Below are 16,081 nucleotides of genomic sequence, written 5' to 3' on the forward strand. Positions count from 1 at the left end.
CTGCAATACTCACACACAGCTTTAAATATAAGATTTAATTTAGTTTCAGGGTGTGGGCACTTTAACTTGAAGGACCTATGTGTAGGACAGGGCGGAATTATTCTCAGAAATGGAATATAATATTTACACAATCACATGATTATGAAAAAGGTTGTGCTTTTATCTTGCTGGACTAAACTTATAACCATCATAACGTTGTGTTTGCTACGAAGCTTCTCCCCAATATTCATAATTCCAATGGAAACCCTCAATTGGCTTTTTTTAATGCTTTTTCCTTCGAGGTTGGCATCGGAAAATGATACTAATTCTTGCAGCACTTCGTTGCAATCTGCATTTTCACCACTAGATGTCACTAAAGCTGGTCCTTTAAGTCAGTGGTTCCCAACCCTAGAGGTACTGGAGGGTATTGCAGGGGATAGAAGAAAGATTAGGGGTGCAATATACCGTATTTCCACACAAAAAAACATATTCAAATCAATGAAAGACAAGCAAGTGTCAAGTGTCTCAATAAAAGCTCTTAACATAGATGTTGAAACTGCTAGAAGTGTGTCTTAATATTATTATTTTTCATTCACAATAAATTGAAATGTCAACTTGAAACTCATTTGTATTAAGGGTGAGGTAAGTGATTTTCATCTAAGGAGCAGTTGGGTTCAATAAAATAACCAAAGGTTTAACATAAGAAACATAAAAAAAAACACATGTTGAATTACTGTAAATTGGTATTTCAACATGTATATATATATATTTTTTTAATGCTTTTTATTCCTATTTTGAGATGTTTACATTTCAGATATGTTTATTTCCACCCTTTTAATTTCTCTTACGCCTTGTCTTTTGTGCTGCCGCCACGCAAACATGTCCCAAATTGGGATCAAGAGAGTACATCTTATCTTATTTAATCACAGATAAATTCAGGTGCTAGAGCTTTCGGCTTCCAAGCTCCGTTCCTTTGGAACCAACTTCCAGTGACGATTAGAGAGGCAGACAGTGTCCACACATTTAAGAGTAGGTTAAAGACTTTCCTCTTTGGTACAGCGTACAGTTAAGACCCTTTTATACATCCTCATGGACCCTTTGTTTTATGGAATTGTAATTATTGTACTCTAACTGTATTTGTGTCATTGTGTTAAGTACCTCTTTTAATTGGTATTTTCACATTCATCTTGTAAGATTCGTTTGTTGTTTTTACATTGTTTTCCATTGTTTTCCATTGCTTTTACATTGTGTTTGTTGATTTGTGAAGCCCTCTGAGACAAATATGATTTGTGATATTGGGCTATATAAATGAACTTGAATTGAATTGATTAAGATATGTTCACATAATTTGCCTTAAAGACTTGCATTATTATTTTGTTGTTGCTTTAACCAAAAGTGAATTGCTGTTAGCTTTGCCTTCTTGTGAAAACTCCTTAAACCCTCCCTGCCCTCAGTGGCATAGAGTCAGTTTTCTCTGCATTAATATGCATGTTACTATTTTAACTTCTGCCGGCCCATGTGTCAGTGTACAAGCTCTGGGCATCATGCCATATGTGCATGCATATTTTTGTGTTCATATCTCAACATGAAACTCTTGTGCACGTGTTCATGTGTGTGTCCAGGCCCTGGCGGAGGGACAGACGGCGCCCTGGGAGACGGCCAAGAAGGATGAGAATCGCAACAAGAATCGCTATGGCAACATCATCGCTTGTGAGTACTGCAATGAAATGGACGGACTAAGGAGTACTCTTTGCTAAATAGGGCTATGGTCCTTTAGCTCAGTTTGAATTAAGTTAGGCCTGGTGAAATTTGGTGTGGTTACGTTTTGTCTGGGTTGGTTTTGGTTTGGCAAATATCAGTTGTCTTGATCTAAGTCTGGTCTGATTTAGTTTGTTGGTTATTTTTGTGTCATTTAACTCCAATTCGATTTTTATTAGATACAGATAACTTTCTCTGTTTAGGGTCCTGCCTGAACAAAGCTTGGCTTGGTTTGGTTTGTTTCTTTGTCATTTTCAGTTGCTAGCGGTTTGGTAAAGTAATATCATGACTGAATGGGTACGCCGAAAACACCTTCAAGTAATCCCCATGTTGTGTTAGAAGATAGCCAAAGAGACAGATTAGGACTGTTTAACTGTGTATGTACTACTCAAAATTGATTTTAACATTTCAATTATCTGAAGGTACCAGAAGTGAGAATCACACACACAAAGTGTGGTCGGATGAATAGTTTTTGGATATATTTTCTGGTTGTAATACAACTCTTAGTATCAGACTATTTGACGTGTCATAAACAATCTAATTGTGTTATTGGGTCAAAAACTAAGGTATCGTCAGGAACCTGGTATAAAAAGATTTCAGCTGTAAGCGAGAGGTTTGAAAATACACATGGATTCTACTACGGAGGAGGGATAACGTCCAACCATAGTTTTAATAAAGTGTGCTGAAGTACCATGTTTACTGGGTGAAGCGACCGTCCTTCAGCTGGAGGACACCATCTGCCCTGAAGCGTCCTTCACAGAGTCTGACTGACTCCTCCAGCTCGGGGTGGGTCCCACTGATGGACCTTACCCCCTGCTGAGAGCCAGATGCCAGTAGAACCTGGTTTTTGGCGGGACCAATTCACTAGACGCTTCAAAAGGATGACTCAGTGGCACTTTTTCAATCAAAGCATGTGTTTAATAGTAAATAACAAAAAAGATATGCAGCTTGAATAAGATACATCATTTGTCTAGAAGTGATATCAAAGTGTACTCACAGTACAGGGAACCACTGTTGCGAAAATAACCCTTTTTGCAGTGGGAATATTTTTCATCATATGATCAAAGCTTGCAGCCTTTATTTTATTCAAAGAGACTTTTGTCAAAGTTAAGCTTCATTTTGTCGAGACAGGCTATTGTAATGATGTTCAGACGTAGCCAACTGCTTTTAGCATGAATGTGTGTTTGGCCATTAGAGTGTGAATTTGCATGTGAATAGGGCGCGGGTGTTTGCTATGATTTTGTGTGCACTAATAATGTGTGTGCGCTTGATATTGTATGAGGCCACCTCCAGCCTCTATTAGGATGCAACAATAGAAGCAGATTGTTAGGTTGAAGTTGAATTAAATGAGTGTGTGTGTGTGCCAGTAGACCAAAGAGCACATAAATGACGAGTACAGTCCAGAAGACTGCTTTCATTTGGCAGTTCATGTGTGTGTGTGCATATACCGCTCTGTGCGCATGTCTCATTACGAGGGTTTGGATGTCAAGGCAAAGACACTGCACTAACCTGAAGGCTTTCAAATGAAACATTGCTCTGAAATGAAATAGCCTGTCAAAGACTTGATAGCCAATAGGAATTATGATACATTTGCTATTAGTACAAATCCTTTAATTACAAGGGCCTGGTAATGGAAACTGTCCATCTTGCTTGCTGTGATTGTACAAAGGCTCATTTTCTAGAGAAAATGTTTCAAAGGGTAATTTTCTTCATGTCTTTATCAGAACAAGGGCATGTGGTGAGAGTGGCAGGACGCTTGGCTGCAGCTAAAACTTTAAATATGGGTTAAAGGGTCTTTATTCTTCAGTCAGGTTCACCTCTAATTCCCCTTTTCTAAGTGTGGATTTGCCTTCTGTTTTTTCAGCATGAGAGCAATAATCTCAGAACAAACTGCCTCAAGGAAGGACACAATGTCTCTTACACACTATGCTGGAAATGAAAATGTGGAATCATTACAATAGATGATTTATATAGCAATACTCCTGAACCATATTTACAAATTAGTTGCAAACACTGGCAGCTATGAAGAAAACCTATCCTGATCCAGTGCTTTCAAAAAAAGTGTCGACATGACCATATATTCCAAAAGACAATGGACTTTATTAACATCATTTACATAAAACAGACATCAGTCGTTTGTGACCGTAGCCTTTCCCTTTTTTTCCCTTGCAGTCAACATATACTATTATCTATATTGTCGTTTGGCAACTATAGAGCAAACACCCCCCAATTGCCCCCCAAGGCATATCTACGCTATCACGGGTTTGTGAGTCGCTTTTGACAAAAGTGTCAGCTAAATAACATGTCATTTAATTTTAATGACACTCATGTAGTAACATAGTTTTTTTTTTACACCCATCCCTGTGTTACTTATTTCCCCCTGACAGACAGGATCAAAAGTAAAAATGCGTACCTTCCGTTCAAATTCAAATCATTTTAAATGTGTATTGATTTCTACTAGAACCTGGTTTTAACAGAACACACATGTCAGTTAATGATCAGTATGCAAAATTGTCACTGCTTGTAACATTTTCTTTGAAAATTATGTTCCTTTCCCGGCTCTCCCAATTTGAATGACATTCTTTTCAAGGAATTTCATATTTTCCGTACACCCAACACTTTTCCATTCAAAATGAGTGGCTGCACCATAAGAGGCAGAAAGGTTAAAGGTTTGATTCTACCATAAGAAGAGATACATACAGTATGACATCTATGTTTACTGCTTAAAGTCTGATCCTGTCCCCAGGGACAGACCCTCTAACCCAGTGTTTCAAAGTGGGGGGCGCAGAGGCCAGGAGGAAAAATGGTTTTGAAATAAAAAAAAGAATCATAATTTGAAAAATTATTGATTTGAATATAATATGATACAGTACAAGTACGTCTGGGTCTCTGAGTTTAATTCAAGCTCGGCTCTGTGTGTGTGGAACGAGCCATTTTGTGCGCGAGCAAGAGAGAGAGAGAGAGAGAGAGAGCGCACCAGCACCGGAGATCGTTGTTGTTAGCTTCTGGTGCTAGCGAGCTACGCTGACGGATATAAGGAGTTTTTTCAACAACAAGGTGGAGGGAACTCTCGCCTGTCAGACTGAGAGCCTCAGTGAACTAAAGGACTCTCTGAGTGTTTAGATAGTTAACTTTAGTCCAAGTTATCTCAGTGGGTCTCAAACGTTTTGGTCACGATTAATGTAAACAATAATTTCCGAGGCACACGTTTATATGATCATTATAGTTATAAAACAATAAGAGAATACATGAAAAACAGGTATGAAATAGTATATGACAGTAAAAAAAGAATAAAGTTTAAAAGGGTGATTTGTAAAATATCCATAAAGAAAAAGAAATCTGTTTACAGTTCTGTTTCATATGGGTGTTGAGAGAGTATCCATAGATCTCTTCATGTTGCTCTCAAAGTGCACCAGATTGATGCTTTTAACTTCAATATTTAAAAATAAATCTTCCCGGGGGAGCTTGCTACGTTAGGTCCACTACCCACCTATAAAAATAGCACTTTACCCCTGCTTACACCTATATGCCGTGAGCTGATTATCGAGCCTTCATTGTAACAGTCGCGGGTACATTGTGTGTGTGCGTGGGGAGTTTTGCAGTAGAAAATTCCACTGTAGCGCCCAGTACATTAATGGGAAACCGTACATGTTTGAGCACCCTCTATGAAACGTCAAGCTACCCCACAGCACCCCCAAAATAAATCTCTGGCGCCGCCACTGAGCCTGCAACCCCTTTTTGAAGAAATGTGCAGTGCAAAACAGGCTCATTGCAGCCACTCATGATAAGACACACTTTTTTACCAAATATCAGCATTTTCCTTTGTTTCATTTTTTTGCACAGATTGCCAAGTGTCAAAGTATTATAACTTATTGTTCTAGCAAAGGGATTGCACAATTGTATTATGTTTTATTTTTTTGACCACTGTTACGTCCCAACTAGGGGAAGAGGAATGCAACACATACCAGTATGTAATTGGTAATAATTATAAAGTGGTTTTATTACAGAACCGGGTAAAACAAAATGGAAGGCACACAGCCTGAACAAACAAAAGGGCCAAAAGGGCACAGGTTGATAACCAAACAAAAGGAGGACTCTAAAAAAGGAGTCTAATGGCATACAGGGAAAATAAATACTAATATAAAGAACGAAACAAAACCTCACTTCAAAAGTGGTACAACTAACCAAAGAATCTATACAAAACACAGCTAAACTAAAGGCAACAGTCACACAATACTAAGCACTCTAAACACTATCTAAACACAGACCACACAAGTTAACCACAGAACAAAGAGCAAGTAGCGAGAGGCGTCTGTTCACTCAACAGAGCCTCCAGAGTGGTGATAGTCCGCAGCATTTGTACTCGTCCCCAGCAGGTGTGCGCCGGCTGTGCTCTGCGTTTGGATGACGTCAATCCAATCACCATCTTCAGAGGCGGACCAGAGGATGGGCAGCCAATGACGTCAGGGCTACTGCGCAGCTTATTTACATATTACACGCACAGCTGAAAACACTCACAGGCAGATTAATGAGCAGACCAAAACAGCAACCGTAACAACCACACAAATTTATGGACTATTGTTTTTATTATCACGTTCATATTGATGAACACTCCATATGAATCCCCTCATTTGACTTCTCTGTCACACACTTCCTCACTTCCTCCCTCTCTATCTCTCAGCGTAGTTTGGAAAGGGGCTGATTTGAGTTGAAGTGCTAACACACCGTCCTCCGGCCATCTGCCAAACACAAACGGCTGATGCCATGTTTGAAATCATTTCAGCGCGCAGACTAAATGTTAATCTAGCAGCCTCCTGCCCCCCTGTCCCTTTAAAGCCTCCCCTCCCCCTGTTCCACTCCCAACCTTGATGTCCCCTTCTCATTCCGTTCACTTCTCTTTCTTCAATTGTAACTTTACTCCTTCACTTCCTTATACTTTTTCATCTCTATACCCTTCTGTGATCTACTCTCCTCCCTCTTTTTTTCACCGATCCCCCTTTTCTCTCCATCCTATTTTTCTTTTGGGATGTTCCTCTGCTCCATCTGTTCCCCACTTATGTTTTTCTATTTTCTCATGTCATTCCTCTCTATTTTCTGTAATATCCAACCTATTTTCCATTCCAATGTCACTATCTTACTTGAATTTCCAATCATTTAGTTTGACCTTTTCTTTTAAAACCTCTCTTCTCTAACACTACCCTTTACCCCCAAGCATCACCCTTCTAATTTTCTAAGCTTTTTCTCACCTTTCCTCTCCTCTTCTCCCCTCTCCTCCCCATCCATCCATTGCTCTTGTCTGATTACCTCTGACAGTATATGGGTTGAGGCAAAGCGCAGCACTGTTTCCTCATTACAGGCATCTGTCTGCTACTATTTCCTCCCCCCTCTCCCCCTTTCCTTCCGCTCTTCCCTTCTTCTTTTTCTTCCCCTTCTCAGCCCTCAGTTCGTAGAGCAACCTCCCCATATGGTCATTTATAATTCAGCAGAAGCATGCCTTCAAAATAAACTGATTTATTGGCAGGCATTTACATATGTGCGAAGCGGGATATGCGTGTGTGTGTGTGTGTGTGTGTGTGTGTGTGTGTGTGTGTGTGTGTGTGTGTGTATGTGCGTGCGTGGGTGGGTGCGTGTGTGCGTTCGTTCGTTCGTTTGTTGTCAAAAATAAGGAAAGATGGTTTGTTTGTTCATGTTTTGTAATCTTTGTTTTTTTTTCTTGGAATATGAATATTGAATCGTAATAAACCTCGGTCAAAATGCAAAACAGTTTTTCAAAACCTAAAGATGAGATATAATACAGCATGGCATCTCAATTACTATATATATTTAAGGATTTTTTCCGTATGTCACAGTATAGGCACAGAATACATATATGATCCTGTAAATGAACATAATATGTCCTCTTTATGATACGAAATGATAATACATTTGAAAATAAGCCAAAAAACATTAATAGGGAAATCAACCATGTATTCCATCTCAAAAAAGCAAGAGTTTCCCATGGAAAAGGTCTTAATACAAGTTAATCTTAATAAAAAGATTAATTAATTTGGAATGCCAATCATCACTAACCCTGGTGCTTTCATTATGATTATAAAGACATTCCCTTTGTGTCAAGTCGCACAGACAGAACAAGATGAAGTCTGAAGATATTTATTCAACATTTAGAGACCATCTAACCTGTGCATTAGTTATTTGTATTGATTTGTTCATTGATTTTTTTTCTACAGCTTATTTTTCTGCATCACTGGGAATACTGTGCAATAAAACTCAGGAACAAATCAAAGGTCTTTTTTATTGAATAGAATATATTTCTCTCAGACAGGCAGTCTATTGTTTTTAAGTAATTTAACTCCGGAGAGTTCTGACTTCCTTCACCCCCCCCTAAGTTTCTGTCAAAAACAATGTGTCTTCTCAAACACAGATATTCACAGTGCTGCACTTTTGCTCTCCCCAAGAGAAGCTGATTGAAACTAAAAACTGACAGGCCGCAATAAATAACTTATAAATAAAATATGAGAATTTTGTCAGAGTTTGAGAAACGATCTGTCTCTGTGTGTGTCCCCTTTTTTCTCATCCTCGCTCAACTTTATTTTCTCACTTCTGTCCATTTCCTTTGTTGCTTTAATAGTCTTTATCTGCCTCTAAATACGTTTAGTCTACAGTAAACTAGCCGCAAGATTTTGAAATGTAAATTTATTGGGATTATTTTGACTCAATTGCGATATGATTTACAATATTAGATGGGGAAATTATTTTTTCTCTTTCCTTTAGTGTGTTATAGGTTTGGGTGCATGTCAATGGTCTGCACAGGCTGAAGTCCCCTGTGTTCCCCCACACACTCCCCCCCCCTGTTGAAGCGCCTCCATTGGACTCCTTTGTTTACTTCCATTCAGTAAAGACATCACTGTGTAACAGTCGCACTTCCATTGACTAACGCTCCAACACATTGTACGTGATCTCTAAGTGGTTGACCAATCACAACAGAGCCGGCCAGCTAACCAATAAGAGCAGACTGGGCTCTGGTTTCAGACAGAGGGTGAAAAGAGGTGCTGCAGCACAGGCAGTATGAGAAAAAGAAAGACCTTGTTGAACATTAAAACATGGAGACATGTCACAGTAGAAGAACTACATACTGATGTGAACCTGAAGATGATCAAACTAGGTTCCCTTTAAACATTTCATTACAAACAAAATAAAAAGTGGTAGGTTTGTTGAAATAAAAGTAAGATAACTACGAGATTTTCCATTTTGAAGATGTGTCACAAAAGCACACACAGACACACACATAACTGTGTTGGCGTGTAATTGAGCTATATGGCACTGGTTGTTTGTAGCGATTAATCATAGACAAAAAAACAACTAACTACAGCCGTCAGGGTGAAAGTCTGCTTAATGTTTGGCCCTGTCTCCCTCTGAACATCTTGCTGCTGCTCTCCTCATCCTCTCTATTTTTATTTGATCTTCTGTGTGTCTATTTGTCTTTTCCCCTACTGCCCCCTCTGCCTCCCCTCCTCTCTTTTGATCTCTCTCTGTGTCTGTCTTGCTCGGAACTTAATCTATTCACTATATTATTTTTTGCATCCGTCCTACCTCTTCTTCACCTTTTCTTTTTATCATTTCGCCTCACTTTTTTGACTTCCTCACCTCTCTGTATCTCCTCTGTCATGAATCGCCTCCCTTCTCCCTCTCTCGTGTACAAACTCACCCCGAAGCCCTCTTTGCATTTACTAATGTGTACCGCTGTTCAGGTGAATGGGAATCATTACACACTCCGTCAGTCTCTGCCAGGCGGTGTTCTTCACCCACACACACACACACACACACACACACACACACACACACACACACACACACACACACACACACACACACACACACATGCAGATGGTCCAACTAACACAGGCCCCAAACACACATGCATGCAGATGGTCCAACTAACACAGGCCCCACACACACATGCAAACATAGTTGCTGACATTGGAACACACACACCACTTGAACGTTAAAGTTGCACTTTCAAAAACACACACACAAACCTTGCAGAAGGACTTCTTGAAGATGTTCCAGAACATACGAGCAAGGGAAGAAGACACACTTTAACACACTTACACGCTACTCAATGTCGCACACACTCACACACTTATGTTCAATCACACATGCTATTAAATTCCCTAATGCCTTGAGCCGGGCTGACAGTGGAGTGTGTGCCGTGAGTGAGTTGAGCTCCGTGGGGAGTTAACTGATTAAGTATATCTGTGACAGACACAATCCCTGCTTAGTGGCGACTGTAAAGGAGGCGAGGGGAGCAGGGAGAGGAGGAGGAGAAGAGAGGGAGAGAAGATAGAAGAGTAAAACATCTTGTTCAGCACTTTCAACTTGCTTCTGTTGGCATTTTCTTTCTGTCTGTGAAGTACCAGCTCCATCTGTTCATGTGGGAATGTAAAAGTTATGCCTTTTTAAAGCGTCTAGTTAACGAGGCACGTGTCATATTAAGGTGCTAGGTTGTATTGTATACATTATTTTCTTATGTTTCTCTACATGTAAGTGTAAATACATGTGCTTTATCAGGCCAACCACCATCAAATGCCTCTGAGCACGTCTTTGAAAACACTTTGCCATGAAGGCAACAACATTGCACTCTATATCTAGACCACTGAGTGCCAATGATCCTTTAACCTCCATCATTATTGCTGGGAAGGAAGAAGGGATATCATTTATAAAGTGTGTGCATGATACAGTATTTTAGTAGCAGGCATCTCCTATGCACTAGTCTCTCTCTGGCTGGTAATATAAAACCTAATGGGCATATTGAAGCATTCAATTATTCTCTCTGAAACAGCAAGCTCTGTTACACGTTCTTGCTCTTTGCCGGCAGCTGGAAAGCCAAGTTAGCCTTTGTAAATGTTGTTGTCCATTTACATGCACAAAAACATATATACTATTCTAGAGGGAAGGGAAAGCATACTAGGGACCCTTTCAAGTATGTTTGATTTAATTTAAGGAAAAGGAAAATCTCAAGCAAGTAGCCTCAATATAAATAAAAGAGACCGTCCCCTTGAAGATAACATTCTCAATCCAAGTAGGGGAGGTAATAAAGCAAAGTTGAAATAGCTGAGGCAGATTTGTTCAGGAAAAGCCAAAAGCTCTGCTAGCCTTTGATACATAGTTAAGTAAAGGTCGAGGATCATTTACATTTCTAAATAAGATCCGAGTCGGGCCATGCGGGGCTGGAGAATCTCATTAATACTGTTTTCAGTGGAGGATTTCAGCATTATCTAACCTAAGTACTTTTTAAATGTATTTTTGGTTCATCAAGCAGGAACAATGTAGGGTAGGCACTGGACTTATAAAGCAGTACATTGGCATTAGATGCATGGAAGTAAAGCAGAATGACTCCATAGATTATGTCCTGCTCCAATTACAATGTTTCAGTCAGGTTGGTTCTTTTTGCAAAGAAACCTTTTTGATCCTGTTTACTGTTGTGCTACGACAGCAGTCATTAGGCACTAGTGGCTCCTTCTCATTTATTTGTGTGCAATGGCCTGGTTCAGGCTCCTAGTACACACAATATGATCGTATTTCTCCAAATTACAGCTCACTGCTGCATTTGGATGCCCCCACGGATCTCTCCCAGATAAAAACACTGAAGACTATTTTGTCTGGCCTTTTCTGGACCCCACAAGTAAACAAGTTCTCCCCAACAAAACTTTTACAGTAGCTGCCTGGGTAATGAAAAGACTTTGGGAAGGAGAGGATGTGAAAATAAATCACGAGACCCAGGGAGATACAATGGAAAAGCAGAGAGATGAGAGTAGAGGTGCGTGGGGGGGGGTTGTAGGGTTATGAGGAGAGGGTTACTCAGCAGAGGAGAGGAGCTCATTAATGAGTAATGGCTCCGTAACCCTTCGCCCTTGAACACTGCAGCTTCTGATGACTTTGTTGTTACTCCAGGACTACAGACGCCAACACGAGCCTGAGTGCACACATCAGCTCTATAGATCCAGATCTCTGAGACACGATGAGCATGAGTTATATGGTTCCAGATCTAGCTATTTGGGATATGACTACAGACTTTTAAACATATATGTTTTAAAGATAGTAGTTTAGGTCTTATTTAAATTCAGGATAACTTTGTTAAATAAGGTTAAAGTTGTTCCTCTTAAGTGTTACTAAACTGTTTGTGTATTTGAGGCTGTGATTTGTATGCAGACATTTTACATTTCACTTTCACAATGTAGAAGTGCACCGAAAACCAGGCAAGACTGGGCAAATACGTGTCATCCATAAAAGTAACCACACCCTGAAGTATATGCTGTTTTATGCTCTATTTTACTTATTATGAAATCTTTATTTACTAAATGAACACCATGATGCATTGAAGATGAGTAGAAACTAGTTACTGAGACCATCAATAATTTAGGAACATTATTACTGGGGTATTAAATCAAGTGAGAAGTCTAGGGGAAGATAATATCATAGACCTCTATACTTCTACACTATAACTCTTGACTTATATATATAGTGTAAAGTGATCCTTATAAACGGATAAACCTGTGTGTGTACATGAGGTTTTGATTGATTTACCCATAGAATGTATAGAAGTAGACTTGGTAACCGTGGGGTCACCGATTGGTTTGTTGAATACAATCATTGATTGAACTTTCATGGTTTGAAAACACAAAAGGGATTTATAAATCAAGTGAGAAGTAGTCAAAACATTTTCATAGACTTCTATAGTTCTATACAATAATTCTCCACTTCTATGTCATTTAGGGCCGTTCTGCATTGGCTTTACTTCCTGGACCAATAGGTGGCCGCTTAGTTTATGCTTACTCACTCTCTCTCATGCACACACACACACACACACACACACACACACACACACACACACACACACACACACACACACACACACACACACACACACACACACACACACACACACTGTCAGCCCCCTTCAAACTTGTGGCCTGTGTCCAGATCTGCAGTGTTTGCAAGCCAGTACCTCCTGCTAACTTAGCCCAATTAGAAGCTCCCCTCCCTAGCCAGAGAAAAGTGGAAAGGGCCCCTCTCCCCCACCAGCCTCATATCGGTGGCTATCGTGTTATGACAGCCTCTGACACTAGCACCGTGTAATTACTGCTGTCTGAAGGAGCGAGACAGTATGGGGCAAAGAGGGGAGGAGAGCCGGAGGAGGAAACATTAAATGAAGGAAGACAAGGCAGGGAAAGAACTGAAGATGAGGAGAGTCAGACGGGGACAGAATTAGAAGGGAAAGGGTGGAAGAGAGGGAAAATGAGACAGAGAAAGAGAAGAGAGGAAAAGAAAACTAGCAGAAGGATGGCATACTAACTCCTGTTGTGTTTGTTTTTACATGTGGAGAATGTGTGTGTGCGAGAGAGGGAGATGGTTAGTGTGTGAGGAAGAGTGTGGGTGAGCTGATAGCTGATGACAGTATCTTGTACCAGCAGAGTGGAGTCATGCTGCCATCATTGTTGCCTCTCAGCCAGAGCTGGGAAATGTGTCTGATATAAATGATTCTCCTCAAGGTGATCCTACATATGATAACCAAGGAGGGGATTCATCGGAAGACTCTGTATTAGATGCAGCCTTTCCGCATGAAAGACTCATGTTCACTGATATTACTCAGTGCCAATGGAGCCAGTTCTGTTCATTTGGTGACCACAAAACTGATAGTGTGTAGATGTTCTGGGTTACTTCCTGGAAAAGGAACTTAAGGAGGCCTGTCTCTGGCTTTTAGGATACTGTGCTTCAGAGTTGCCCAGAAAAAAGACAATATAATCAGACTACACAGTACATCTTTTGAGTTGCACCTTTTTTTCTGACATCAGGGGATCATGTGGCTGACATTCCTGTTGGGATTTGGCCGAGAAACACTTCAGACTTAAGATTTAACATCCCGAACATCGTCCACCACTCAGCTAATGGTCTTTCATGACCTGCCAATGGATACAGTTGAGAAAGATCATATTTCACCTTAAGAAAAGTTATTTTTATACTGGATTCACATTGCTTTTTCTGCATCTCACAGTCTTCTGCTGAAGTATTTCTATACGATATATTTATAGTTTATTCAAAGTTAAAAGTGTCAATGGGACCTTATAATAATTTCCGGTTCTATTTCTGATTTTGTTTAACTCTACCAAAAGCCAGTTTGTGCCAACTATCAGTTCTAAAATATTCACCACATTAACACCTACTTGACAACATGATTGTCTCCATTTTAAACATAGAGAAAAACTATGAGTCATCAAACAAACACTAGCTATTCTCACATGAATGCTTTGATTTGAATGCAGTATTTCTGTTTGATTTAGATCATTGAAGGCTTTAATCCTTTCTGTAAAAAAAAAGGTTCACGCTAAAGCTGTAAGCCCTTGGCAGTTTCGTTGCATATAAACACCTGTACAGCATTTCATTAGTTTCTGTTTAACTGACTTGTGAATTTCCGTGGGTAAAATAATTCAAAAGAAAGCGTTAGATTGATGTATAAATGAGAAATCAACAGTACTGCTGTAACAGTTCAGAAGTCTTCCATACAGCAAACAGACTGACGGCTAACCGCTAGCTGTTTTCTTGCTGTTAGCGCTCCACCCCGCTGTAGCATTGCATCAATCACATTAATCGCATTAGCATTTCTGTGACTTCAAAGAAAGAAATAGGTGATCCCTTTTTTATTTCTCCCAGTCTTTTGTCAGTTTCCCTCCCCCTTTCCCCTAGCCCCAATATCCTTTTCCTCATATCACCTGATACTTGGCAATTTCGGCAATTTTTGACCTCTTTCCTGCGATACTCTTTTTCTTTTCTTCATATCATCACCTGTTCACCTTTCTCCTCTCACGTTTAAGAGAATGAACCTCAATTGGGATGAACTAGAGCATGTCAACATGACAAAAGAAAAAGACTCGAAAAATAGAGATAATCAGACGAAAGCATGTTCGCTTCATCTGCAATTACCTGCTGTTGCTACGTTACGACTTAACAAAATCACCGCCTGCCATTAGACATAATCATCCCCACATGCGTTCTAATACTATGGTTGGTTTTTAGAGCACAGAACAAAATAATTGGTAATCAGCCAGAAAGAGAAAAGCAAAACTACTTTTGGTGTACTTTGGCAATGGGTTCCACCATTGAGTTTGTCAAGTCAATGGCTCATAAATATGGGTATTATAGTCATATAGTCATTAAGGCAAAATAAGGTTTTCTTTTCAATGTGCTCATTGCTATGGTTTCTTTAAATACATTGTTTAAACATTAATTGTACTATTACTTTTAAACATTAACCTGGCCAAGTCCCTATATCCCTATACAGGTGAGCCACTGCTGCCCCACAGTAGAACAAAATGAATGTTGGTAGTTTAAGCACTGTTGCAAGGTTTTGATTATGTTTCATTTGGTAGCAAATAAACTACTGTTTGTTGAGACAGGCAGATTATATATAGAACAGTGTTTCATTGCAATGACTTCAATCAGCTTTGTGGATTCCAGTACAAACTTGTTTTTTCTTGCCCATTCAGCTCATGAGTTATAAAGAATCTGCCAGAATTTATGATTTTAGGATGAGTTGGTCAGTTTTTGTACTGATCTCTTTGTGTGGCATTCCTGTGGTTATGGTTTGGCTAAACCCTCTTCTTAGGTGTCTTTATGATAATATAAAACACAGTTGGTAGGAGACGGAACTTGAACCGCTGCCTCTAGTGTCAAAGCAGAGATGGAGTACTCGAGTCCTGGACTCGGACTCGAGTCGGACTCAAGTGCCAATTTTTGGGACTCGTGACTTGACTCAGACTCGCGCACTGATTGACGCGACTCGGACTTGGACTCGTGAATTCTCGCGCACGCTGACTTGGACTCGGACTCTTGAATTTTTCCCCCCACAATGACTTGTACATTGACGCTCCGACTTGGACTCGGACTCGAGCAAGTTTTCTCTGGAGTCTGATGTCCTCTATCCTGGCACGTGCACCTGTGAGGCGAGTTCACGTACTGGCCCCCGCTGTTCCAGTCCAAACATGTCTAGGACACACCCCGCATCATGCTGTATGCTTTCACACATTCTGCTTCCACATTGGAAAAGAGCAGCGCAAAATGCTTGTTATGTTGAAACAATATTGAAGAGAAGGCTCCGTAAAACATTACTCAAAGGATCGAGTTCAGACATATAGGCTGTCTTGAACACTATCATCAGAGTATCGTGATCTAATCAATAAATAAAGATTCAGCTGATAACACGAAAGCACATGGCTACTTAATATGCAGAATCAAGTCATTTTGCATGCTAAGTAGCCATGTGCTTTCTGGGGCTAAATCTTTATCAGTA

General features: G+C 40.0%; 1 protein-coding gene across 1 annotated transcript in view; it reads left to right on the forward strand.

The window, feature by feature from the left end:
- Window positions 1-858: 858 nt before the first annotated feature.
- The window catches only part of LOC104950235 (receptor-type tyrosine-protein phosphatase T-like), a gene marked incomplete at its 3' end in the record, with an annotated part of 19,579 nt that continues 4,356 nt past the window's right edge, over window positions 859-16,081 (forward strand). Inside the window, exons 1-2 of the mRNA XM_010776723.1 lie at window positions 859-882; window positions 1,602-1,689. Of these exons, the coding sequence (XP_010775025.1) occupies window positions 859-882; window positions 1,602-1,689 (112 nt within the window). The remainder of the gene's footprint in view (window positions 883-1,601; window positions 1,690-16,081) is intronic.

The sequence above is a fragment of the Notothenia coriiceps genome, unplaced genomic scaffold (genome assembly GCF_000735185.1).
Source record: "Notothenia coriiceps isolate Sejong01 unplaced genomic scaffold, NC01 NC01_scaffold00017289, whole genome shotgun sequence".
Lineage (NCBI taxonomy): Eukaryota > Metazoa > Chordata > Actinopteri > Perciformes > Nototheniidae > Notothenia > Notothenia coriiceps.